The sequence below is a fragment of the Podarcis raffonei genome, chromosome 2 (genome assembly GCF_027172205.1).
Source record: "Podarcis raffonei isolate rPodRaf1 chromosome 2, rPodRaf1.pri, whole genome shotgun sequence".
Lineage (NCBI taxonomy): Eukaryota > Metazoa > Chordata > Lepidosauria > Squamata > Lacertidae > Podarcis > Podarcis raffonei.
In genome coordinates this window covers 89,784,570-89,809,656 of record NC_070603.1, presented here as the reverse complement: position 1 = coordinate 89,809,656, position 25,087 = coordinate 89,784,570, and the positions used below count along the sequence as shown (strand labels likewise).

The 25,087-nt window shown below is 42.1% G+C and overlaps 1 protein-coding gene across 1 annotated transcript; it reads left to right on the top strand.

Moving 5' to 3' along the window:
- The first annotated feature begins 1,990 nt into the window (after positions 1-1,990).
- Positions 1,991-25,087, top strand: LOC128408413 (cullin-associated NEDD8-dissociated protein 1-like). Its single transcript, XM_053378093.1, has 15 exons — positions 1,991-2,278; positions 8,275-8,418; positions 8,916-9,070; positions 9,641-9,764; positions 10,118-10,374; positions 11,130-11,235; positions 12,810-12,958; positions 13,693-13,985; positions 15,524-15,665; positions 16,321-17,826; positions 19,781-19,876; positions 21,219-21,388; positions 22,272-22,436; positions 22,997-23,104; positions 23,962-25,087. The coding sequence occupies exons 1-15, from the start codon at positions 2,211-2,213 to the stop codon at positions 24,187-24,189; spliced, it is 3,711 nt and encodes a 1,236-aa protein (XP_053234068.1). The 5' UTR covers positions 1,991-2,210; the 3' UTR covers positions 24,190-25,087.

The following is a 25,087-nucleotide window of genomic DNA, read 5'->3' as shown; positions in this document are numbered from 1 at the left end:
AAATCTCTGGGTCTGGATGGCATCCACTGGAGATTGCTGATCTTTTTGCCAGAAAATAACAGTGGTACCTCGGGTTAAGTACTTAATTCGTTCCAGAGGTCCGTTCTTAACCTGAAACTGTTCTTAACCTGAAGCACCACTTTAGCTAATGGAGCCTCCTGCTGCTGCGCCGCCAGAGCCTGATTTCTGTTCTTATCCTGAAGCAAAGTTCTTAACCTGAAGCACTATTTCTGGGTTAGTGGAATGTGTAACCTGAAGCGTATGTAACCTGAAGCGTATGTAACCCAAGGTACCACTGTATATATAAAATTTATCAGCCCCACACGTGCAGACTGGAAAGCAGGGGAATCTGAGAGATTACCAGCCAATTAGTTTAATATATGTTGTGAGAAAATTGGTGGACAGTATCGTTAAAGATGTAACTACCAAGCATAGAAGAACAAGTGCTGCAGAAGCAGAATCCGCATGGGTTCTGCAAGGGTAAGTCCTGCCTCACAAAACTTTCAACAAGCATATAGATAGAGATGATCCTATCAACATTGTGTACTTAGACTTTCAAAAAGCTTTTGATAAAGTACCTCACCAAAGACTCTTCAGAATAAGAGAACTTGTGTTCAGATGACTGTCTGTAAACAGTCTTTTCATATTTTTTCCAAATTCATATTATATATTGCTTCCCATAGAAATGTAAATTTATCCCTACAAAATACTAAAGTCACACTGAACAGTTTTGTGTACTGTAAGCTGTATCGTATGTGGAAAGTTGAGCCCACAAATCAGCAAAAAAGTAGCAGTTAATGTTCATTTCAAAGAGTAGAGTGGTTTATTTGTTTGCAATCATTAAATATTTTCAGTTTGTTACCTGCAATGAGAAAGTTTTGAAAGCGCTGGGAAAGCATGTTCTTTGGGCAGGGGTATGTACAGTACCTGACGCCAGGTAAGTAGATTCTAGATACAAGTTAAAACAGTCACAGAGCTAGTGTAAGTTGCCACTAGAAAATTGGTTTGTGGCTATTGGTCTTACATGCACTTACGCATCTGTACAACAGAAATAAAAATGGCTTACCAAGAAAGGTTATGTGGGAGGGCAAGAGGACCCAGCAATACTTTCCCATTGAAATCCCTGTTGGCAATCTGGTCCTATGCAGAGTTTTGCTACAAAAGCCAGTTTGTTTCAGTAGGTTTAGCTATGCCAAATTTTTCAGGGGATTGGTTTGTAAGTAATTTATAAATAAACCGCTTCCATAGGAACATAGGAAGCTGCCATACACTGAGTCAGGCCATTAGTTCATCTGGATTAGTATTGTTGACACTGCCTGGCAGCGACTCTTCAGGGTTTCAGGTAGGAAACCTATCCAGCCCTACCTGGAGATGCTGAGGACTGAACTTGGGACCTCCTGCATGCCAAAGCAGATGCCCTGTCATGAAGCTGCAACCCTTCTCCTTTTCCATACTATTTCACTTAAAGAATTTTATATTTATTCCTTCAGAGATCTCAGCTTGCATGTAGCTGGGTTTTTAAAAAAACAATATTGCATATTATTTCTTCTTCAATTTAGAAAGCGCTGTGCAGACAGTGAGTAGCTGTGCCTGTTCTTCCATTTGGGGGAACAGTTGATTAATTTCTAGAGAGAAGTTGATATTCAAGACAAGCCCACCCCCATGTCAGCTATTAATTTCAGCTGAACCCACCATGCACCCAGCACGGAGGGGGGGATTTATCGCTGGTGCTTCTTTCATTGCAAGAAGATGCAGGATGTTAGCAAACACCTGCAGTCCCACTGCAGCAATATAGCAGAGCATCCTCTGGAATGGGGTGAAAAGACGCGCAGCAGCTGCTGCCTTCTCTTCCCCCCTCTCCTGTAACTTGAGAGGCTGCGGATATCTGCCAGTAGGTGGCGCCCTCGGCCCAGCCGTAGCCCCGACTATAGGCTATATATATCCTATGATAACAGTGCAGGGGCTCAGCTTTTCCAGCGACTTCTAACCAGGGGAGGGGGTAGGAGAGGGAGGAAAAAGAGAGAGAGAGAGGAAAAACACTACCCCCGTCTCACGGTGTCCCTCCTGTCGCCATATTCTCCATGCAGATCTCCAGCAGAAGGAACCCCTTCTTAGGGCAGCAAGAAACTTCAACTCCTTCCTGAACACCTATATAATATTTTAAAACAGGCTGCACAGAAGAGATCGTCTTCCAAGGCCAGCTGTCCAAGATGACTAACATATCCTATCACATCTCCAACCTTTTGGAGAAGATGACATCCACCGACAAAGATTTTAGGTAGGACCCGAGCTTTGGTAGCGTTTGGTGCATATAATATTCTGCGTGGGTGCATGTTGTAAAGTCATGTTTTGAGGTTTCGTATGTTGTTGGCTTTTTGGATTGCACACACGTGTGTGTGTGTTTGCGTGTTTGCTTGCAAACCTTTTAGATGGAGGGGGTTGTGGGAGAGGGGGAGGCTTTTTAAAAATACCTACGCCTGAAAAAGGACACCCTTCTAGAGGGGATGATGTGAACTAAGGAGGCTCACTGGCTGTAGTCCGTGCAATATCGCCCCTCCCCCCTATACTATGGGGCCTGTAGTGTGTGCTGTATCTATAGACAGGGCTAATAAGACGTTTATGAAACGTACTGCAGGCTTCCAGGGTTGAGAAGGAGAATACTGCCGTCCTAAAATTTCTCACTGGGTAGCTGATGTTATGATAACCTTTTATGTTCCTCCTCTGAGACCGAGGTAGAGATGCACTGCTGCTAGACAGCTGCAGTGGGCCCTGGTGGGAGTGGGTGGGGAATCTTCCTAATCAGCTGTTACTATTTGGGAGACGATTGGTCGCCTTCAGTGCATTTTTAAAGAAAAACAAATCTGATCTCGCAAAGCTGGGGAATAATAGCCAACTAAGCCCTGGTGTTTGGAGGAAACCAAACTGAAGTTCACTTGTAACTGGAAGAAGATGCATTCAAGTCTTGCAAGCAGCAGCTGAAAGCGGGCTGTAGGTTACGGCTGCATATTTGAAGGAATCACTATACAGTATGACTAAGTAAGAGGAGTGGGTGGGAAATCAGCCACCAAATGTGTAAAAGAGGATTTGTAGCTCTGCCCTCCAGAGTATGGTGCTAATAGAGTTGAACATTCCCCAGAGGGAAGGAAGGAAGGAAATCCCTTTGATTTCCATGGAATGTATGGCCTAAATTGGTCTAAATCCAAGCACTAGGATTCTCGTTAGGGTTACCTGTATTTGAGGGATGCAAAAAAATATGTTCTATGCTCAAAATTGTGAGGAGGAATCAGGGTATCGTGTGCTTGATGTGCCAACGGTATTGGGTTGGTATGGTGTCTCATCACCTTCTAATACCAGTGTGATTTATACTTGACTACTGTACTCATGAATAGAATTTGATTACAGTGGTACCTCAGGTTAAGTAGGTACTTAATTTGTTCTGGAGGTCCGTTCTTTTTTTTTTTAAAAAAAGATATTTATTAAAATTTCCAATCTTTATACAAACAAAAAAAACAAAAAAGTTTAAAAACACATATAGTTCACAATACTTAGTTTTCAATGACATATTTCCCTGACCTCCTCATACCTCCCCTTCTTGTAGTCCAATTCAAATTATTTATTCAGCAAATCCTTATGTCAAAGCATTACAGCTTATAAAAACACCTTATTTTCTATCCAATATCTTAGGTTATTATAACCTTAAATTTTTACTTATAAAAAACCATTTTTTCATATTCCTTTATACCATTACAGCTAAAAACCACTTAATTTCAATCCAACATCATTCAACATTCCTTAATTTTACAATATTTCTGTAAATAGTCCTTAAATTTTTTCCAATCTTCTTCTGCCGACTCTTCTCCCTGGTCACGGATTCTGCCAGTCATTTCTGCCAATCCCATACAGTTAATCAACTTCATCTGCCATTCTTCCAAAGTGGGTAAATCTTGCATCTTCCAATACTTTGCAATGAGTATTCTTGCTGCTGTTGTAGCATACATAAAGAAAATTATATCCTTTTTTAACACCAACTGGCCGACCATGCCCAAGAGGAAAGCTTCTGGTTTCTTCAAGAAGGTATATTTAAATACCTTTTTCAATTCGTTATAAATCATTTCCCAGAAAGCCTTAATCTTAGGGCACGTCCACCAAAGGTGAAAAAATGTACCTTCATTTTCTTTACATTTCCAACATTTATTATCGGGCAAATGGTAAATTTTTGCAAGCTTGACTGGGGTCATGTACCACCTGTATATCATTTTCATAATATTTTCTCTTAAGGCATTACATGCCGTAAATTTCATCCCAGTGGTCCACAACTGTTCCCAGTCAGCAAACATAATATTATGTCCAACATCTTGTGCCCATTTAATCATAGCTGATTTGACAGTCTCATCCTGAGTGTTCCATTTCAGCAGCAAGTTATATACATTTTTGACAAAATCTTAGTTTTGGGTTCTAACAGTTCTGTTTCCAATTTAGATTTTTCCACCTGGAAGCCAACTTTCTTATCCAAATTGTAAGCCTCCATTATCTGATAATAATGAAGCCAGTCTTGCACTTTGTTTTTTAGTTTCTCAAAACTCTGCAGTTTCAGTCTATCTCCTTCTTGTTCCAAAATTTCCCAATACTTCGGCCATCTGGCCTCCATATTGAGCTTTTTCTGAGCTTTTGCTTCCATTGGTGACAACCACCTTGGGGTTTTATTTTCCAATAAATCTTTATATCTAATCCAAACATTAAACAATGCTTTCCTAACAATATGGTTTTTAAATGCTTTATGTGCTTTAACCTTGTCATACCACAAATATGCATGCCACCCAAAAACATTGTTGAAACCTTCTAAATCCAAAATGTCTGTGTTCTTAAGAAGCAGCCAGTCTTTCAACCAGCAGAACGCTGCTGATTCATAGTAAAGTTTAAAGTCTGGCAGGGCAAATCCACCCCTTTCCTTTGCATCAGTTAATATCTTAAATTTTATTCTGGGCTTCTTGCCCTGCCAGACAAATTTAGAAATGTCTTTCTGCCACTTCTTGAAACAGTCCATCTTGTCCACAATTTGCAATGTTTGAAACAAAAACAACATTCTAGGCAATACATTCATCTTTATAGCTGCAATTCGACCCAACAAGGAAAGCTTCAAATTTGACCAAATTTCTAAATCTTTTTTCACTTCCATCCAACATTTTTCATAGTTGTCTTTAAACAAATTCCCATTTTTAGCTGTCATGTTAATCCCCAGGTATTTCACTTTCTTAACCACAGTTAAACCTGTTTCACTCTGAAACTTCTCTCTTTCAGTCAATGTTAAGTTTTTCTCTAAAACCTTAGTTTTTGACTTGTTCAATTTGAATCCTGCCACCTGACCAAATTCTTGAATTAGTTCTAAAACTCTTTTAGTACTAGATTCTGGCTCTTGTAACGTCAAAACTAGGTCATCTGCAAATGCTCTCAGTTTATACTGTTTAGCTCCGACCTGTATACCTTTAACCAACCGGTCTGGAGGTCCGTTCTTAACCTGAAACTGTTCTTAACCTGAAGCACCACTTTAGTTAATGGGGCCTCCCGCTGCTGCCGCGCCGCTGGAGCCCAATTTCTGTTCTTATCCTGAAGCAAAGTTCTTAACCCGAGGTACTATTTCTGGGTTAGTGGAGTCTGTAACCTGAAGCGTATGTAACCCGAGATACCACTGTATATTTGGGGGAATGATATTGAAATATGTTTACATTTCAGTGTGGTGATGGCCTGGTGAATAAACATAATTGTTTATACAGTACACTATTTTACTGTGTGTATAATATGTGTTGAAAATAAAGTATTCCTGTAAACACTTACATGGGAGAAAGCTCTATTGAATCCACTGGGGCTGACCTTTGAGACAGCATGCCTCCAATTGCACTGTGAATTTATTAAAGGCCCTGAACCAGTTTTACTCATTTTTCAGTGTCTCAATTATATATCTGAGTTGTGTATTTTGAAAGCTTACTATTTTAACCTTATTTCCAGTGGTTACTTATAACTGAGAGTTCAGCTCTTTTAAGATTCCAGTTTTAAGCAGAAGTCTTTTTTTTAAAAAAGTCTTCAGAAGGAATACTGTAGTTATTAAATATTTTAGATAAAACCTTAATGGGATAATTAACTCCAAAGAAGTTTTTTTTTAAAGTTCTTATATTCTGATCTTAAATGAATATATTCTGAACAAAGCCCAACTGATTTCAGTGGAACTTGCTTCCGAGTAGGTGTGTCTAGGTGGCAGCTTTAAGGCATAAACTTGTGAGGTTCTGTGATTAGCCCATGTGTGATGAGAATGAAGATAATGACTTCTACTCTGATAGAACATCCCACTCTGAGGCATTAGGAGCAGGCCAAGGGCATCACATTGGTACAGCAGTGAGTGTTGGGTGCTTTCATCAATGCCACATGTGGAGTCACTATACTCAGGTGAGGTGTGGGCCTAGGTATACCTATAAGGTTTGCAGCAACCACAAAAAAACAGGTATATTGATGCTGACCTACAGCACAATCCTATCTATGTCTATTCAGAAGTAAATCCTTTTGAAGTCAGTGGAACGTACTCCCTGGTAAGAGTATATAAGATTTCAGCCTTATATACCTAATTTTTGAAGATCCTACCTGTGAGGCTTGCAGCTAGCTAACACAGTGGATAAAATCATGGTTGGTGACTAGTTTCATGATGGTGGTAGTGAGGCAGCTGCAGGACTAATGTTGGAGCAATAAGCCAAATGTATTTATATTTCCACATATTGCATACTTCTTTGGCTCTGTCTGCCCTTTCCAGGAACTATGTGTGGGAAGAGCTCCCCTTATTTCCTCTTCTCTTTACCCACTTCAGTGTTCATGTTTTTGCAACAGCAGCAAAGGGGGAAAGAGCTAGGTAGGAGAGGTTGATTGGGGCTTTGTATATTTTCATATACAGTACATTTCAAATAACTCTAGGTTCCTAAGGAAGCCTTTCATTTCCATTTATTCCATCTCTTCTCCCCAAAGTGGATTTAGGCAGTGCTACTTTTCTAGAAAGAGGTGCTGGAACTGAGCTCCTGTGAGCTTTTGCTGGGAAAAAAAAGCCCTGGATATAGATATGGAAGAGAGTAAAAAATGCAGAGAAGGCAATAGAGAGAAGTTTAGATTGTGGCACAGATCAGCTGTGAGGAATTCACAAGTCAGGCTTGGCCTATGAATGGTGATAACGCCTTACCTGTAACACCACAGGTTTTTAGTAAACACCTTGTGGGTGCCATTGAAATGGTCAGCTCTTTGGTGTACCTAGGTCTGCTTCCTGTACGCTACTTGTTCACTTTTATATATGGAGCATTTGAAAATAATGCCTTTCTGTGAGTTTTCACCCTATCCCCAAATATGTAGAAAATCCTGTCCCAATTCTCAAGGCTAATCCCTCACTGAAAGCTTTGAAGTCCTTCGCATCTGATTTTGCCAAATATTAACAGCTTCCCCTGCCCTGTCCAAATTATGTGCTAATGATTCTCAAGCAAAGATAAATGGTACATTAAGAATGGCTGTTTAGGGCTGGAGATTATGCAGAATTGGGAGCTGCACTTTGTACATGATCCCGGAGAAATGTTTTGCAATAGGTGGTAGTATCTCTAGGGAAGTGCCAATATTAAACACTGAGGTGTGGACCAAGTTTTGTTTATGTGTAGCGCTGCCTCTTCCAGCACCAGTTGATAAAGTGCTGGCTTTGTGTCTGGCATGGCACTTTGGTATAAGCTAGCACCCTTGCATTCTGTTAATAAAGGAGAATCCTTAATATTCTCTAATTGTACACCTTGCACTTGAGAATAGATGGGAAGATAAGTGTATGACTATTTCAGCTAGTGAAGGCTCTCAGAGCTGCTTCACACCTTTGTGCAACAGATGGAGTACGCCATTGTCCCATTGGTGTTTTGCTGCTGTAAATACTTAAATCACGCACATCTCTCCAGTTATGCAGTATGTGCAGAATTAAGTGTGGTTGTGTTGGGAAGATTGAGGTTTTTTAAAATAAAAAAATTGGTTTAAGCTAAGTAAATCCTTTGCTTCCATATGCCTGGTTATCTTTAGTTAAGGGGATTCTGTATATTGATTTAACTAGTAGGCAAGCTATGGATTAGTTACTGTTGGTAAAGGTTTGTTCTTCCTTGCACTCCAGCTCTTTGGATTTTAATCTTCCATTCTGCTGTTGACCGTTTTAAAATGGAACTGCTTGCGCCAATCAATACAACCTATTGCTGATATGTGTGTGTGTGTCCCCCACCCCAGGTTTATGGCTACCAATGACCTGATGATGGAACTGCAGAAAGATTCCATAAAGCTAGACGAAGACAGTGAGAAAAAAGTTGTGAAAATGCTTCTAAAATTACTTGAAGACAAAAACGGGGAGGTGCAAAACCTGGCCGTCAAATGGTAAGACCCCTCTACATCAGCTACAGCAGAACTTGGGTTTTAAACATAAAACTGCTAAGTAATCCATAGGAGGCTTGGACAGGTTTTGCATAGGCTATGTCATCTTGTATTTTGCTTTTCACCCTGTATGAAAACTTGCTGTTTCACACAATGTAGGTTCAGTTTCTGGTTTGTGGCTTTGCCTGCTGATCCTGTCCACAGACACAACCCTTGAGGGGATTATGGATGATCCTACAGCATATGTGTGTGCATATTTGCTTGCAAAAGAAAGCTGTACTTTTTTTTGTTTGACTTGCCATCTCCCAATGCTGCCTTGTGAAAGATTCCCCTGGTATAAGGCAAGTTCCTATGTTTGCTCCCATGAGTACAGTATTTCCTTTATAGCTGTCATCTTCCAAGCCTTGTCTGCAGAAGATTTCTATTGGGAACAACTTCATTTCATGTGTGATACCTCTTATCTCTTTCTTCCTTGCCACCCCCTCACCCTGGCATTGCAGTTTGGGCCCTTTGGTGAGCAAAGTGAAAGAATATCAGGTGGAAACAATTGTTGATACACTGTGTACAAACATGTTATCGGATAAGGAACAGCTCCGGGACATCTCCAGTATTGGGCTGAAGACGGTCATTTCTGAGTTGCCTCCTCCATCTACAGGTAAAACGCACAAAACCAAAAACCAAACTCTCCTATTTGAAGTTTTGTAAAATTCCTTTTCCAAACGCTAGAAGCTATTAAACAGAAATGCATTCATGTCCTGAGTGGAAAGAGTTTATTTTACTTTTAAAGCTAGAAATGAAATTGTTGAAAATTACACTGGGACTTAATGCAAATCTCACCACTCTGACTAAAAATTGTCGTAGTCGAAGGGAGATAATCTACATTTGAAGCATTGCCAGATATATTTCCTTGTTCTTTTTCAAACCCCTCAATTCCCCTCTTTTGTTGACCATTCCGGGTCGCCCAACCACTACCACAGTGTCGTTTCTCCTGGCAGATCAAGAGGAGAAGATGACTGCAAAGGTTGCCACGTTTCTAGCTGGGGCAAACAGAATAGGGTCTACTATTTGACTGCTGATTCAGGAACCTAAACTGTGTTTTATAGAATTTACTTTTTATTTTGTTCTGTGTATATCACATTGTTTTTTGTTGCTATGGCCGATGGCTGATGCAAATAAAGTTTCATTCATTCACCCCTTAATTCTGGTTTTCTCCCCACCCTAATAGGTTCCACTATGACAGCCAACGTATGCAAAAAAATCACAGCCCAGCTTACTGGAGCCATTGGAAAGCAAGAAGATGTCTCTGTGCAGCTTGAAGCTCTTGACATCTTGTCAGATATTTTGAGCAGGTATAAACAAAACGTTTCAAACAGTTGTGTAGTAGGTTGCGTCTGCAGCAGCTTTCTAGAGATGAAGAGCACAGAAGCATTATTATGCTTTGCAAAGTGTGTTATTTCCCTGGCACCAAGCGAATGACACATTAGAGAAAAATCAGTTTAGGCAGTAATCATAACTCGGTTTTAATGAACTTGTTCTTAAAAACTGTGTTGATAAGAAAATATGTGAATTCTGTTCCTCATTTTGTTGTAGAAAGGTGTAGAGAAGTGCCAGCAAGTTGTTTCTTCGTGGCGTTTATGTGGCTGCTATTTGGCAAGGAGTTATGCTGACACGAGTCTCCTTTGTCTCTTGCCCATGGCTGCAGGTTAGGGGGGACTCTGTATTCCTTCCATTCCTCAATCCTGAACTGCCTCCTTCCTCAGCTGACAAGTCCCAGGTTGGCTGTGCGCAAAAGGGCCATCATTGCCCTTGGCCACTTGGTTTTGACTTGCAATGGGAACATTTTTGCAGAGCTTATGGAGCACCTCTTAGCAGAGCTGAAGAGAAACAACTCCACATCTACCACCAGAACATACATCCAGTGTATTGCTGGAATCAGCAGGCAGGCTGGGCACCGCATAGGTAAGTCTTGTTTTGCGAAGGCTTTGCCACTTGTGACTGCTGTTACCCAGGTGGATTTCTATGCCTATATTTCCCCCCTAGCTCTTGGTTTCATTCCTCTAGTGAGGTGGGATTTTTACCTGGACCTATCTTGAACTCCTGAATCTTGGGAATCTAGTTGTACTACCATAACATCTTTTCCTGCTGCAGCAACTTTGAGTGTGTTACTGCGTAAGCAGGAGCCAAAGGCAGTTTTTATTGCTTGGGTAAGCTAAGAACCTTTTATACCAGGATCAATGGGGCTGGAAGAAGCCCAGGTGTATGAGAGCCCAGCTTTCTGGCCTAAGATTCTAACAGGCCACTAGCAAAGAATAGGAGTGAAGAAAGTGTCAAAGATATATACAGAACAGATCAATTCAGATGGCTCCAGCAAATGAGCTGGGAAAATGCTCCATATGGATAATTGTAAGCAATAAAAAAAACTTCAGCGGGTGATTTAAATTGAGGATGAAGGAGATATTCTCACTGCGGCTGCTACTATTTCTTGGATTTATGTGGTCCCAGATCTATTGATTTCTAACATGCAAACTGCCATTGTACTGCTGTTACTGGATACGGGCTTCCTTTCACGTTGTAGAGATAGTTACGCATTATGATATGTCTGAAAAACTGATGATATTTCAGATTTTACTTCCAGCACTATCAGGAGCCCCCTGACTACTCACTAGGCCTGGGAAAATTTATGTTTAATGGTTCACACCTTCGTTGTCTTCTAGGAGACTATCTGGAAAAGATGATCCCCTTAATCGTTCAGTACTGCAACGTTGAGGATGATGAGCTGAGGGAATATTGCTTCCAGGCCTTTGAGTCTTTTGTGAGAAGGTTTGTGTATGTTTATCATGGTCTGGTTTTCTGTGACATGCAAAGTTCAGCATGCAATGTTGCTTTGTGTATTTTTTCGGGGGGGGTGTGTGTGTGAAGAGTCTGCTTTCCAATAAGCTGCTATCCGGAAATCTATGCTGTCTGGTTAAGGGAAATGTGCCTCAGGAGCCCTCCAGTGATGTTTTCTAGATGGTTGGCTGGCCCCCTTGCATGCCTATGTAATGATTTCCTTATGTGACATAACCACACCTGGAAAGGAACTTACCACTGAATGGAGACCTATCAAGTGGGACACATCTGGTGGATCTGGAAATTTTGCAGTGAAGAGTCGCAGTTCTAAAACAATTGAAACTTGAGTCATGTTTCTGCAGCTGGAATCCCCAATAGTTTGTTTTCAGGGAAGATTATAACTTCCTTTTCCTCGTTGTTCTAAAGGTTAAATAAAATGAAGAAAAGGGTTTATGTCATTTAAAAAAGACAGGAATAGAGTGAGATTGAACCTGGCATTATGAAAAGAGATCTTGTGCTTTGTATAACTCTTAAGGGAAATTTTGACACACTGAACCTCTCCTGTGATCCTGCCTAGAGTGGTCCAGTTGTGGAATTGTATCTGGTCCAGATAATGATTTTATGCAAATATCAGTTTCCAGATTGATTTCAGTAGAACCCCGATTGCATACATATTCCTTTGTGCATGTGAATCTGCCTTTTTGTTGAAATGAATAGGCAGCGCTTGAGAGGGTCATGTGTGCATTTGAGACTCATAGTTGCAATCAATCACAATTAATTAAGAAGTATGGTGAAGTTTTTCATAGAATCATAGAGTTGGAAGAGACCACAAGGGCCATCGAGTCCAACCCCCTGCCAAGCAGGAAACACCATCAGAGCACTCCTGACATATGGTTGTCAAGCCTCTGCTTAAAGACCTCCAAAGAAGGAGACTCCACCACACTCTTTGGCAGCAAATTCCACTGTCGAACAGCTCTTACTGTCAGGAAGTTCTTCCTAATGTTTAGGTGGAATCTTCTTTCTTGTAGTTTGGATCCATTGCTCCGTGTCCGCTTCTCTGGAGCAGCAGAAAACAACCTTTCTCCCTCCTCTATGTGACATCCTTTTATATATTTGAACATGGCTATCATATCACCCCTTAGCCTCCTCTTCTCCAGGCTAAACATGCCCAGCTCCCTTAGCCGTTCCTCATAAGGCATCGTTTCCAGGCCTTTGACCATTTTGGTTGCCCTCCTCTGGACACGTTCCAGTTTGTCAGTGTCCTTCTTGAACTGTGGTGCCCAGAACTGGACACAGTACTCCAGGTGAGGTCTGACCAGAGCAGAATACAGTGGCACTATTACTTCCCTTGATCTAGATGCTATACTCCTATTGATGCAGCCCAGAATTGCATTGGCTTTTTTAGCTGCCGCGTCACAGTTGGCTCATGTCAAGAAACTGATGTAAGGTGTTTCAAGTCTTGGGGGTGCCAGAGACTGTTATTAATTGGTTGTATGGAGAATACTATTTATTGAATTAGGTATTTTGTTCCATTTTCATTTGAGCTTTTCTTGCTGTTTTCAAAGGTGTCCAAAAGAAATTGGCCCTCACCTTCCTAGTGTGACAGCATTGTGCCTCAAATATATCACTTATGACCCAAACTACAACTATGACAACGAGGAGGAGGATGAAGAAGAAATGATGGAAACTGAAAATGGGGAGGATGAGGAACAAGGTACGGCATGCTTAGGAATCTGATGGTGATATATTCAGAGAAGCCTTGGCTGCCCCATCAGTATCCTGAACAGTCCTTTCAAACCTCTCTGTCTCTTTCCTGAGCCGTCCAGCCCAGAGGCTGGCATGGAGAGACTCATATTTCCATGGTCAGCAGAACATGAAAACAACATGTTCATTGCTTTTGAAGTAACTGTAAATTAACTCTCCAAAAGCATGTGCAGTTGAATTTTGGAGCATCTGCAAGATAGGTTTAAATGGATCAACTGAACTGAATTATTTTCATTTTTAAGCAGGAGAGGCAGTGAGGTCTGGCTTAGCTATAAATGACTGAGACTGGCTATTTCTCAACTCTCTGTTCCTCCATAGCAGGATCCACTGAGAGGCCAGTGTACCCAGCAGCTAGCAGAAGGAAAGAGAGTGATTCCCCTTCTCTTGTTTTTGCTGGGACATGCAACCAACTTGACCTTTTTCCTTTTACATTTCTTTTCCGTACTGAAGTTTGTCCCTCTGTCCCTTTTCCTTGTAATTCTAACTGGACGGAAAACTATATCAAAATCCTATTGTACTGCAGTGTTATGGGAAGATTTGAAGTGATGGTTTATTGTCGCATTGTTCATCTTGGGTTTATTTGTTTGAAAAAGAGAAATGGTATGTAGACCCGTTACACCCTAAAGTAGTCAAGACCTACTTTCCCACTTTCCTAATGCTTGGTTTTCCACTTTTCCTCCTTAGAAAGTGATGATGAGTACAGTGACGATGATGACATTAGCTGGAAAGTTCGCAGGTCTGCGGCGAAGTGCCTTGAGGCTATTGTCAGCACCAGGCATGACCTCCTGCAGGATTTCTACAAAACACTCTCACCGGCTTTAATAAGCAGGTTCAAGGAAAGGGAGGAGAATGTTAAAGCAGACATCTTCTGTGCTTATATATCTTTGTTGAAGCAAACGCTGCCCATTCAGAGTTGGTTGCATGCTTCAGATGAGGCAAGCAAGGAGGATATACCTCTCACCATGCTCCAGAACCAGGTGAGTGATGGAGCAGGGAGCCAGGGGTCTGAAGAGATGACCCTGCCTCGCACAGAGATGGGGAACCTGCGACCCTCCAGATTTTGCTGAACTCCTACTCCCATCATTTCTGACCATTGGCCATGCTGGCTGGGGCTGATGGGAGCTGGAAGGCCAAAGATTCCTTATCCCTGGATTAACAAGGTGGTTTCAAAATGCTGAACTTACATTAGACTCACTGGCTTGGTTCAAATGGAGCTCTGTTGCCCTTAAGACAACTGATGAGGAACAGCTTGCTCTGATATGACGATCTGGTTCCATAAGTAGGTAGACAGCAGTAACAGGAAGATGCAGCCTACTATTTTGTGGAGGAGCCCTTCCTCTCTGCAGACGCCTTGGAGGAAAGGTGCACTGGTTTAGCATGGCGGGGAGGTCATGGCAGCCGTGGTCCAGGTGCAATTTTTATAGGGTGGAGTGACCAGGCACCTGCACAACAGGCACCTTCATTGGAGCTTAGCTCTGTGTGCTAAGAAGCTGTGCCTGGCCGTAGCTCTGGTCTGGGGTCAGGTCTCACCTGGGAGTGGGGGGAGCAGGAGAGTTGGCGGTAAGGTTCCAGCCCACCCTCCTCGGCTGTGGCATGCCTTGAGCCTGGCTGAAGCAGCTCCGCTCCTGGGTCAGGTGTGACCCAGGGGTGGAGAGCAGGAAGAGAGTCAGTGGCAGTTTCGCCGCCCCTCTCCTCTCCTGAACTGTGGTACATGGGCTCTGCCCCCCACCTACCTCGGGGGTGCACCCCATGCACCCACCCCAGGCGGTGTGGGCATATGCTCTGCCACTTGAAAGGTAATCTGCAGCTTGATTAATAGTGTGCCATTCACGTAATTGGGTCTTCTGTCAGCTTAGGAAAATGTGGTGTGCTGTGAAAATGAAATAAGAAAATAACTCATCAACACCCACTGCATTGTTTTCAAAACAATATGATTTCTCTAGCAGCTGTAGCAAAGCAGCTACTATTCTGAAGTGAGCAAAATGTTAGCTGCCATTTAAAAGTTGTGTTTCACTTTCTGAATCCATATCTCAGCTTGATAGCAATGGGGTCTGTGGCTATTGAGTGCCTGCAGAGATAGGGCATGCACTGATTTGAAATGTACTTGATTTGAATGATCCTACTTTGTGGATCTTGGGGGAACATTCTGGTGGATCTGAAGTTTTAAAAATGGCCCCTGTCCAAAGGTTTGGACACACAGTACAGTTGTTGTTGTTGTTTAAAAAACATACCTTTGGAAGAATAGTTCATGTGAAAAACTTTTTATCTGAAAAGAATTGGATCCACTATGTGTTTGCTTCCTGCCCCCCTCTGAGAAGCTCACCCATGTCCACATTGATGAATATTATGAAGAAACAATCCACGACTATAACCTTTCCTGCATAACAGAAACCATTTGCAAATTGGCTCCCCTTCCCATTCCATACTAAATGATTAATGCCCAGTCTTAGACTTGGATCACTTACTTCTTTAGCTTCGTGTTGGGTTACTAATGAGTTTCTTTCTAACCTTACAGGTTCCAAACATCGTCAAGGCCTTGCACAAGCAGCTCAAAGAGAAGAGTGTCAAGTCAAGACAGGGTTGCTTCACTCTCCTGACAGAACTGGCTAATGTTCTTCCTGGTTGCCTTGCAGATCACATACCTGCACTAGTACCTGGTAAAACTTGTCAAGAGGGAGGGGACGTAGCAGGGCAAAAGGTGTTCAGTATAGAATATTTTTCATTTTCAAGTGTGATGCACCTAAACCATATGACGGTGGCTTATTTTACATACATAGCTAACCTTCTGCTCCTTCAGAACAAGTCGGTGGATATTTTACCATTGGCTTTGCAGAAGCCAAGAGCTGGTACTATCTAGTCCTTTAAAAATCCATTTGAACTTCATGGGTTGAGGGTAGATTGCCTTTCTTATCTAAAATTCTCATACAAAGTGGAGGCACACATCACTTCAAGCCAGAGTGTTTGCTCAGAGCTGTCACTGGCATAGACATGGCAGGTGACCAGTTCTGAGGTGAGCTTGTTCCAGCACACCTTTGCTTTAGATAGAGTTGGAGTGTGGTGAGAGAGCAGAGCTACCTGCCCTCCGAGGAGCTATATAGTAGGGGAATGACTTCTGTAAGCTGTTATAAGGCACCCAAAGAGATTTGTACATGAAACAAATTGTGCGGAAGGTGCAAATTATTAAAGAATGCAAATTTATCTGTGACTAAATCCCCACCCTGCCAATTCTCTTTTGTATGAGTTTAATTCTGTCTGAAGCTAACTTTGTATTCTAAAAATAGAACCAAGCTGACTAATACTTTCTCCAAACAGGCATTGTCTTCTCCCTGACTGATAAATCCAGCTCCTCCAACATGAAGATTGATACGCTGTCTTTTCTTCACGTCGTCCTTTGCAACCACTCCCGGGATGTGTTCCACCCACATGTTAAGGCCCTGTTGCCCCCCGTTGTGATTTGCATAGGGGATCCCTTTTACAAGATAACTTCAGAAGCTCTGCTGGTTACGCAGCAGCTGGTGAAAATCATCCGGCCCCTGGATGTGCCTTGTACGTTTGATGCCAAGCCCTATGTGAGAGACCTCTTTTCTGCTACTCTGAAGAGGTTGAAAGCTGCTGACATTGACCAGGAGGTGAAAGAACGGGCCATCTCTTGCATGGGGCAAATTGTTTGCAACCTTGGAGATTACCTAAGCAGTGATCTCCAGCCAACCTTGAAGATTTTCCTGGAGAGGCTGAAAAACGAAATAACCCGACTGACCACAGTCAAAGCGCTAACTTTAATTGCTAGCTCCCCACTCAGAATAGACTTGAGGCCCATTCTTGCAGAAGGATTCCCCATTTTGGCTTCCTTCTTGCGAAAGAATCAGCGTGCCTTGAAACTGAGTACCTTGACGGCTCTCGACATCTTGATCAAGAACTACAGCGACAGCCTCAAGCCGGCCATGATTGAATGTGTTCTAGTAGAGCTCCCTGATTTAATCAGTGAGAACGATATGCACGTTTCTCAGGTGGCTATCGTGTTCCTTACAACCTTAGCTAAGGTTTATCCCTCGTCCCTGTCGAAGATCAGTGGTACAGTTCTCTCGGGACTCTTTCAGCTTGTTTACTCGCCTCTGATGCAAGGCGGGGCCCTGAAAGCCATTGTGGACTTCTTCCAAGCATTGGTTGTAACTAAGACAGTCAACATGAGTTATGCAGAACTGATGAAGCAGCTGACTAGCCCTATATACACTTCGAGCCCTGGCGGGGCATCTGCAAATTTACATAAGCAGGCCTATCACTCTGTTGCAAAGTGCGTGGCAGCCCTTTCTTCCGTGTGCCCCAAAGAAGCACCCGGGGTGGTCAACCAGTTCATTCAGGATGTGAAGAATCCCAAGTCCAGCGCTGCTGTCAAAATGTTGGCCTTCCTTTCACTGGCCGAAATAGGACGCACCACGAACCTCAGCGCTCAGAAGGAGCTCAAAGCCGTGATATTGGATGCGTTCGCTTCGCCCAGCGAAGAGGTGAAATCGGCAGCTTCCTACGCTCTGGGCAACATCAGTGCGGGCAGCCTGAAAGAGTACCTTCCCTTCATGCTCAAAGAGATTGGAGGCCAGCCTAAACGGCAATACTTGCTGCTCCACTCCTTGAAGGAAGTCATCAGCTCCTCTCCGGGAGAGAGCCTGAAACCCTTCGTGGAGGACATCTGGGCCCTGCTCTTCAAACACTGCGAATGCACTGAGGAAGGGACTCGCAATGTAGTCGCCGAGTGCCTGGGGAAACTGACCGTGGTGAATCCTTCTCAGCTGCTGCCCAGGTTGAAAAAACAGCTGTCATCAGGTAACAAGGAGGCCAAGCCCAACTGTAGCACTATTGAGATGCTGTTGGCACTAAGGTCCCCTGTGCCTTTCATGACTCCTGTCATTGAGCCAGTGCTGTGGAAGCAAGGGCAGCCCACTTATGAAGCTGAGTGAAGCAACGGCCTCAGGTGGTAGAAGCCCCCAAGGTGGCGTCTCCATGGGCAGGCCCTAAAGCTGGAACTAGTGGCAGGGCCTCCCTCTCCAGTAGATAAAAGGGATTTTGGTTGGCGTATTTTAGTTAGAAGGATTTATAGATGGCTTAATCAAAGAGCTCTGTGCATAATAACCTTGGGCATAAAAACTCTGCTAAAACTCACAAAACTTACTTAAAACTATGCATTTGCATTCATTTTTATAATATTAGTGGATGGGCCGCTAGATGCTGCAGCAAATTATAATAATTTGTTGGTTGGCTCTTCTGTATATTGATGCGTGTGTAGCTTTGGAGGAGAAAAGGCAAGAGAGATATTCCAGCTAGGAGAACAAAATGGGAACGAAAAAGGGTGGGGGAGACTATTCTGGTATATAGATGACTCTATGAAGAAAAAACTACAGTATTCGTTTTTAAGAGGAAAAAAACCCTTAGGTTTTTATTTAAAAGGGCAAACACTCGTTCTCTTCTACATTTGTACGTTCCTAATGAAACCATATTTTGTAGGGTATTAACAAAGTAGGTTTTCTTCAGATGTATTAACATTTGCCTAACAGAGGGGTGTCAAATATAATGGGCAGTTCTGAATTAACCACTAGGCCAAGTCGCCTTAAAAATTATCTGTAACCCCCCCCCCCGCAAAGTATGTTTATCAGTGTACGCTGCCTTGCTATTTTGTGATACATTATAGAAATACTTCTATACAGTGGTGCCTCGGTTTATGAACAGTCCTGTTAACAAACTATTTGGTTTACGAACTTCACAAAACCAGAAGTAGTGTTCTGGTTTACGAACTTTACCTCAGTCTATGAATGGAAGCCAAACAGTGGAAAGGCACTGGTGGCGGAAAGCCTCATTAGGGAAAGCATGCCTTGGTTTAAGAACGCATTTGGTTTAAGAACAGACTTCAGGAACGGATTAAGTTTGTAAACCGAGGTACCACTGTGTATAAAATAAGCATACTGTGGAAGAGGGCTCCAATTTCATTTGGGCTTGCTATTGTGACAGAATTGTTTGAGTGCAGCTCTGTGGATGACTACCTTTATATGATGGGGGAGCAATTGGCCATATTCCCCATTTCAAGGGGCTTCATCTAGGAGGGAAACTTCTGCATTGCAGAAAATGGGTGTAGGCTCTTATTGCTGTGACTAATGCAGAGGGAGAAATTAAGGAGTCATCACAGAGGTGTGGGCTTCCAGAATGAAATTAAACGGAGATTTTCTTTTCTTTAAACCAGTGTTTATGCTTGGGAATAAAGCACTGGAAAGGTTTTTAAAATCCCATTTTAGACAATACAGTATTACTTTGCCATGCTAAATGTTCCCAGTAAAATTCTGCTCATACTATTAAGCATTTTTGTTTGTCACTTTACCCTACCCTTCATCTGACAGTTTGCAGCTGCTGCCAGTCTGCATAAAAATTTTATTTTATTAGACCATTAGATGACCACCCTGCTTAAACTGCAGCTGTCTGCCAAGTGGCTTAAGCAGGGAGATGAATGTAAAGTTAGTTATAGTTTTAGTCCTCCAGCTGGTAACATCACTTGAGTACCAAAAAAGGTATGCCATGCACACTTAATATTCCTGTTTGCTGGCTTAGCTTGGATTTCTCTCTCTCTCTCTCTCTCTCTCTCTCTCTCTCTCTCTCTCTCTCTGTGTGTGTGTGTGTGTGTGTGTCTCTCTCTTTTGGAGTGGCGGAATCTGAATAGCAACCTTAATAAAATATTGTTATCTGATCTCTATGCTCCTTCTTAAGACGATTCTTTCCTCTGTTTTGATTGCAGGTTCACCATATGCTCGAAGCACAGTAGTAACTGCAATCAAATTCACCATTTCAGATCATCCACAGCCCATTGATCCCCTTCTTAAAGGATGCATAGGTAAATCTTTGTTTCATACAGAAACCTCCCTGGGTGATCAGAATACCAGGCACTGTTTTGTTATGATAAACAATACACAGTGGCTGTGCAAGAGGTTTGCTTTAACTGCCTGCAATTCCCATTTACTCAAAAATAAAGAATCTAGGGGGGGAGTTCTTTAACCACAATCAGTGGAACTGCAAGGCTGAAGGCATGTTTTAGAAGGCCCTTCAATATATTAGCCATTATGCCTTAAAGCAGAGAAAGGCATACTGGGATTGAGTTTACGCCTGGTTCCTCCTTGCCTCCTCCCTGGTTTAATGGGGGACTTGAAGAGCACTGATTACATTGTGGGTAGCATAAACATGGTGCCAGAGAACAACTCAAAACAACCCTGATGATAGTAGTGCCCCCCATCCTTTGGTGCTGGTTATGTCATGGAAATGCTCCTTGTGCAGGAACTTGTTTGTTTCTATACATGGCTTGGTTATTTCTACAGTAATCTATCCACAGATTAAGGATGGGTGAATTTAGTAGTTTTTTGGAGCCACCTCATAGGTGGAGAATTAAGAGAGAATTTTTTAAAAATCACGGATGGAATCAAAGGTTGTACAAGACGACTTTTGCTCATACAACAAGACCTTGGCTTTCTCTGCACAGCCCTAAAATCTGCTCTGGAGAGTCCCTTAACTCCTGTAGATCAGACGTTTGAGGGCCCACGAGAAGAGAAAAGCAAAGTCCTATGGTCTCAGCAGAAGCCAGTTCCAGCCATGCACAGGTTTTGCTTTGGACAAACCTCATCTGCAGTTCAGTTTATGTGGAGGCTGCTAATTTCAATACTGCATGATCAGGTTTGTCAAAAAGAAATTGCTTGCTGCTATATATTCTGACATTTCTAATACATTTGAGTTCTGTTTCCAGTTTTAGTTTTCAGAGAATGAAGGAAAAAGGGAATGGTGTTAATAACAGATGCAGCTAGTCTAGTCACTGAAGGCCTCCTCAACCTTGTGCCCTCCCAATGTTTTTGGATTAGCTGCATGTTGGCTAGGGCTAGTTGTAGTCCAAAACATCCAGAGGGCATCAGGGTCAGAAGTATAGAAAAGAGGGTTTAAGGTGGCTTGTTTCTACAATGCCAACACCTTGTTTTCACAGTTTCCGTAGGTGTGACTCAGTTGATGGGGTATTGTGTCTGTCTTTTATGGAGTGAGACTGTCATTTCATAGTGACGTTCCCATGCTGATCAAAGGTGAACATGCTGGATCTTGTGAGAATATTTTCTTCCACATCTGCGACAAGGTGACCACTTGCTTGTTTCCCAGCTGGTTTTGAAGTAAAAGCTGCTTTTTGTATTATTACTATGCAGGTGACTTCTTAAAAACACTTCAGGATCCCGACTTGAATGTTCGACGTGTTGCTTTAGCTATGTTTAATTCTGCTGCTCACAACAAACCTACTCTGATCAGAGACCAGCTCAGCACAGTACTGCCCCACCTGTATAATGAAACCAAGATTAGAAGGGAACTGATACGGGAGGTATGGACCCATGAAGATAATATTATCCATTTCAGTTTCATATTGTGATTTGGCTTTTTCCTGTAGTTTGTGGATTTATTTGGTTTAACTCCATAGGTTCTGTTCGCCTAAAGTCTGTATATATTGTATAAACAGAATACATAGATTGACATTTGGTTTAGCAATTTCACTGTAAAAAAAGAGAGGAAAATGTGGTTTGGCTTCTAGTTTCATGGACGCTATAGCATTTTAATGCCCTTACGAGTAGCATGGAGTAGCATGAAGTAGCATATGTTTTTCTGACAACTGAAACAGTTCAAACCCCAGCTTACACACACATTAAAAAAATGCTTTGCTGATAATGTCTTTGCTTTAATGTCAAAAGTAATTACCAACAATAAATAGGCAATAATCAGGATAAGGATAAATGGGCTTTAAAATTTTGTATAGCAGGGGAGTGCAGAGATTTGTGATTATTACTGGTTGGGTGGAAAGTCTAATAGCACATATAAACTTTAGCAGAAATTAGATCTGTTCATTTCATCATATATAAATTTTGGCATCCCTTCTAATGATTTATAAAATTCAAGAAGTTATGTTCTCCCCTTGTAGTACAACTTGTGTTAAGCTTTACAGTGCAATCCTATGCACTTACGTTTCAGTGTTAAACTGAACTTTCTTCCTGGTGTTTTTAGGATTGTAGCCTCAGGGCAACTATGTGGTATAGTTCATTGTTCAGGATAGGGACTGTGTATATTCTGGGGAATATTTGAGGCAGCAGCGGATATAGAAGAGAGGATTTAAATGTTGTCGACGCTGGTGTCATGCAGATATTGCCTACTGGAAAGCTCTTCTCTCTTGGAATGACCAGGTATAATAGCATTTCCCCTTTTTCTTTTTTTAGGTAGAAATGGGGCCATTCAAACACACAGTAGATGACGGCCTTGATGTAAGGAAAGCTGCTTTTGAGTGCATGTACACACTTTTGGAAAGCTGCCTTGACCGACTAGACATTTACGAGTACTTGAATCACGTGGAGGATGGCTTGAAAGATCATTATGACATCAGGGTAACTACCTCCTTTTCATTAGCAGCACAGCTTATTTCATCTGTTACTACTTCACTAAGGGCTGTTTGGAGGTTGCTCCCACGCCATGTAGAGAACAAGGCTGTTTTCTTCCTCCCTGTGCGCAAGTGAATGCCTAAACTTGGGTGTTAATTGTTTGAACATGAGCTCTTCTATATATTCCTAAATACTGAAACCCTTTTTAGTGGTTTTGAAACTCAGGAGATCAGTGTTTGGACATCACTTCTACATAGGAAAGGGAGAGTAGGGAGGAAGTGTTGCCGGCCTGCAACTCACTGCCATTCTTGCGGAGTTTTTAGGATTAGGGAAACAGCCAAATAATGGAGTTTTGTCATTTGCTTCCCTGGTTTATCATAGAAAAATCCATCATTTTAAAATACAATGGGAACTTTGGTGCAGTGATTCATTTGAGGCCGATGATGGTTGCTTGAACCTGTTGTGTGAAAGTGATCGTAAGTTACTGGAAATTGTAGCACTGAAAATCTTCACGGGGGAAATAGTTCATGTAGCCTTTTCCTTTTTCTCCCCCATTTTTTTTTTAGATGCTGACTTTCATTATGCTGGCTCGCCTTTCAACACTCTGTCCTAATGCAGTCCTACAAAGATTAGAACGACTAGTTGAACCCCTGCGAGCAACTTGCTCTACAAAGGTAATACACTAGGAAAGCTCAAGTATTTAATTTCCTTGAGCAGTTTGCTTCCAGGTCTGTTCGATCCCCTGCCCTCCATTCTCAGGCTAGACAGGATACCTACCTTTCATTGCTGTAAGCCAGGGATAGCTAACCCTTGGCCCTTCAGAGGTTGCTGGAATACAATTCCTGTATTCCCCAACCTCTAGACCTGCTGGCTGGGACTGATGGGAGTTGGGAGCCCAACATCTGGAGGGTAACCCTGTATGTAAGCCAGTTGTTTTAAACCAGTGTGCTGTGGCACCCTGGGGTGCCTTGAATGATGATCTGAGTGCCACAGGCAACACTGGCCTCTGTCCCTCTTTCCTTCCCTCCCTCAGATGCCCCATCTCATCTCTGCCTCCCAAAGGCTTGCACAGCTGTTTGTTGCAGCAGCCCTGGCTATAAACTCAGCAGGCAAATGGTGCCTCTGGGAGGCACCTTTTTGGAGTGGGGTGGGGAATTCAGAGACCAGTGTGACAGTAGCAGCTGCCCAGAAGACCCTCAAGGAGAGGGGAGAGGCTAAAGGAACACTCCACAAGGAGGGTGTTTGAAAAAGGGTGAGGCTGCTAGCTTTGCAAGCAAGTGGTGATGTAATTGGGCTCCTGGGCCCCACAGTGGTGCTGCAGAAAGAATGCAGTTGGCCAAGGTTGAAAATCTCTGCTATACGCCTTTGTAAGATCTTTGTGTTTTATTCAGTGCTGCTGTTCCTCTCACACAAAGACTTCTGCTTGCTCAATGCAATTTCTCCAGTTACAGGATTGATAGTCAGTTTGATTTTTATTAGCAAATTTTTGTTCTACCTGAAGGTCATTTTTAAAATGTCTTATTTTTCTTAGGTAAAAGCTGGCTCTGTAAAACAGGAATTTGAGAAGCAAGATGAACTGAAACGCTCAGCAATGAGGGCAGTAGCTGCCTTATTGACCATCCCTGATGTAGATAAAAGCCCTGTGATGGCAGAATTTTACTCTCAGATCAGAGCAAATCCTGAAATGTCTTCACTTTTTGAAAGCATTCAAAAGGATTCTACTTCATTGTCTGCTGCAGAATTAATGGACTTGAGCTAGAACTCCCAATTTTCTCCTCCTCCTTACACTCCACTATGCTGAGGGTGGACAATCATATTCTAGAGCTGATTTTAGATGCAGATGTCATTTTAAAAATGACAACTTTCTATATAAACAGGCATGATTTTAGAAACATAAAAATGACAGTAAGGCCTGTTGATATCAATAGGGTAACACCACTTTTAAGGTCACTTCTTTAGCTCAAATACACAATCATGATTTTTTGCCAAAAGTTGTGCATTGACAATTATATCTCAAACCACTGATGTGGTGGCACTATCATGGAATTTTGTAAAACAGTGATGATAAATGAAGTTATGCTATGCTCAAGCATTAGTCAATGGCTACAAAGATCTCATAATTGCCTCAGTTAGTGACTTTTATGTGTGCTAATTTTACACTGACTTGAGTGACTTTCATAGTAGCAGGTGAACTGAAGTGCTAAACTATGAAAGTAACCCAACTGTCTTCCATGATGGAATGCCTTATGCTTAATATTTGTCTGTTACCACATACCTCTTAAATGCAGCAGCTGGGTATTTACTATTCCCCCCCCCCATGAGAGCTTGATACCAAAGCATTTATTTTAAAATACAAAAAGTTAGCATGTCACTCCCAAGAACCATTGATCTCTCTGGTATGAAGTATTTAATAATGAAATAGCACCATCTGGTTATAAAAATGCTAATACCAACATACTGCTGTTTAAATCTCACAGCACAGCAGAGAAATTGTTAATTTCGTGCAACCATGGATTATTAAGCTTCACTTATAGGATTTTTTCCCCATTTGAGTCAGTCTGTGAATCACTTAAGTGCTCTATTTATAAAACAGGGTGTCACCTTTTTTGTTCTACATGAAACACATCCAATGAAAATAAAGATCATAAATGCATCAG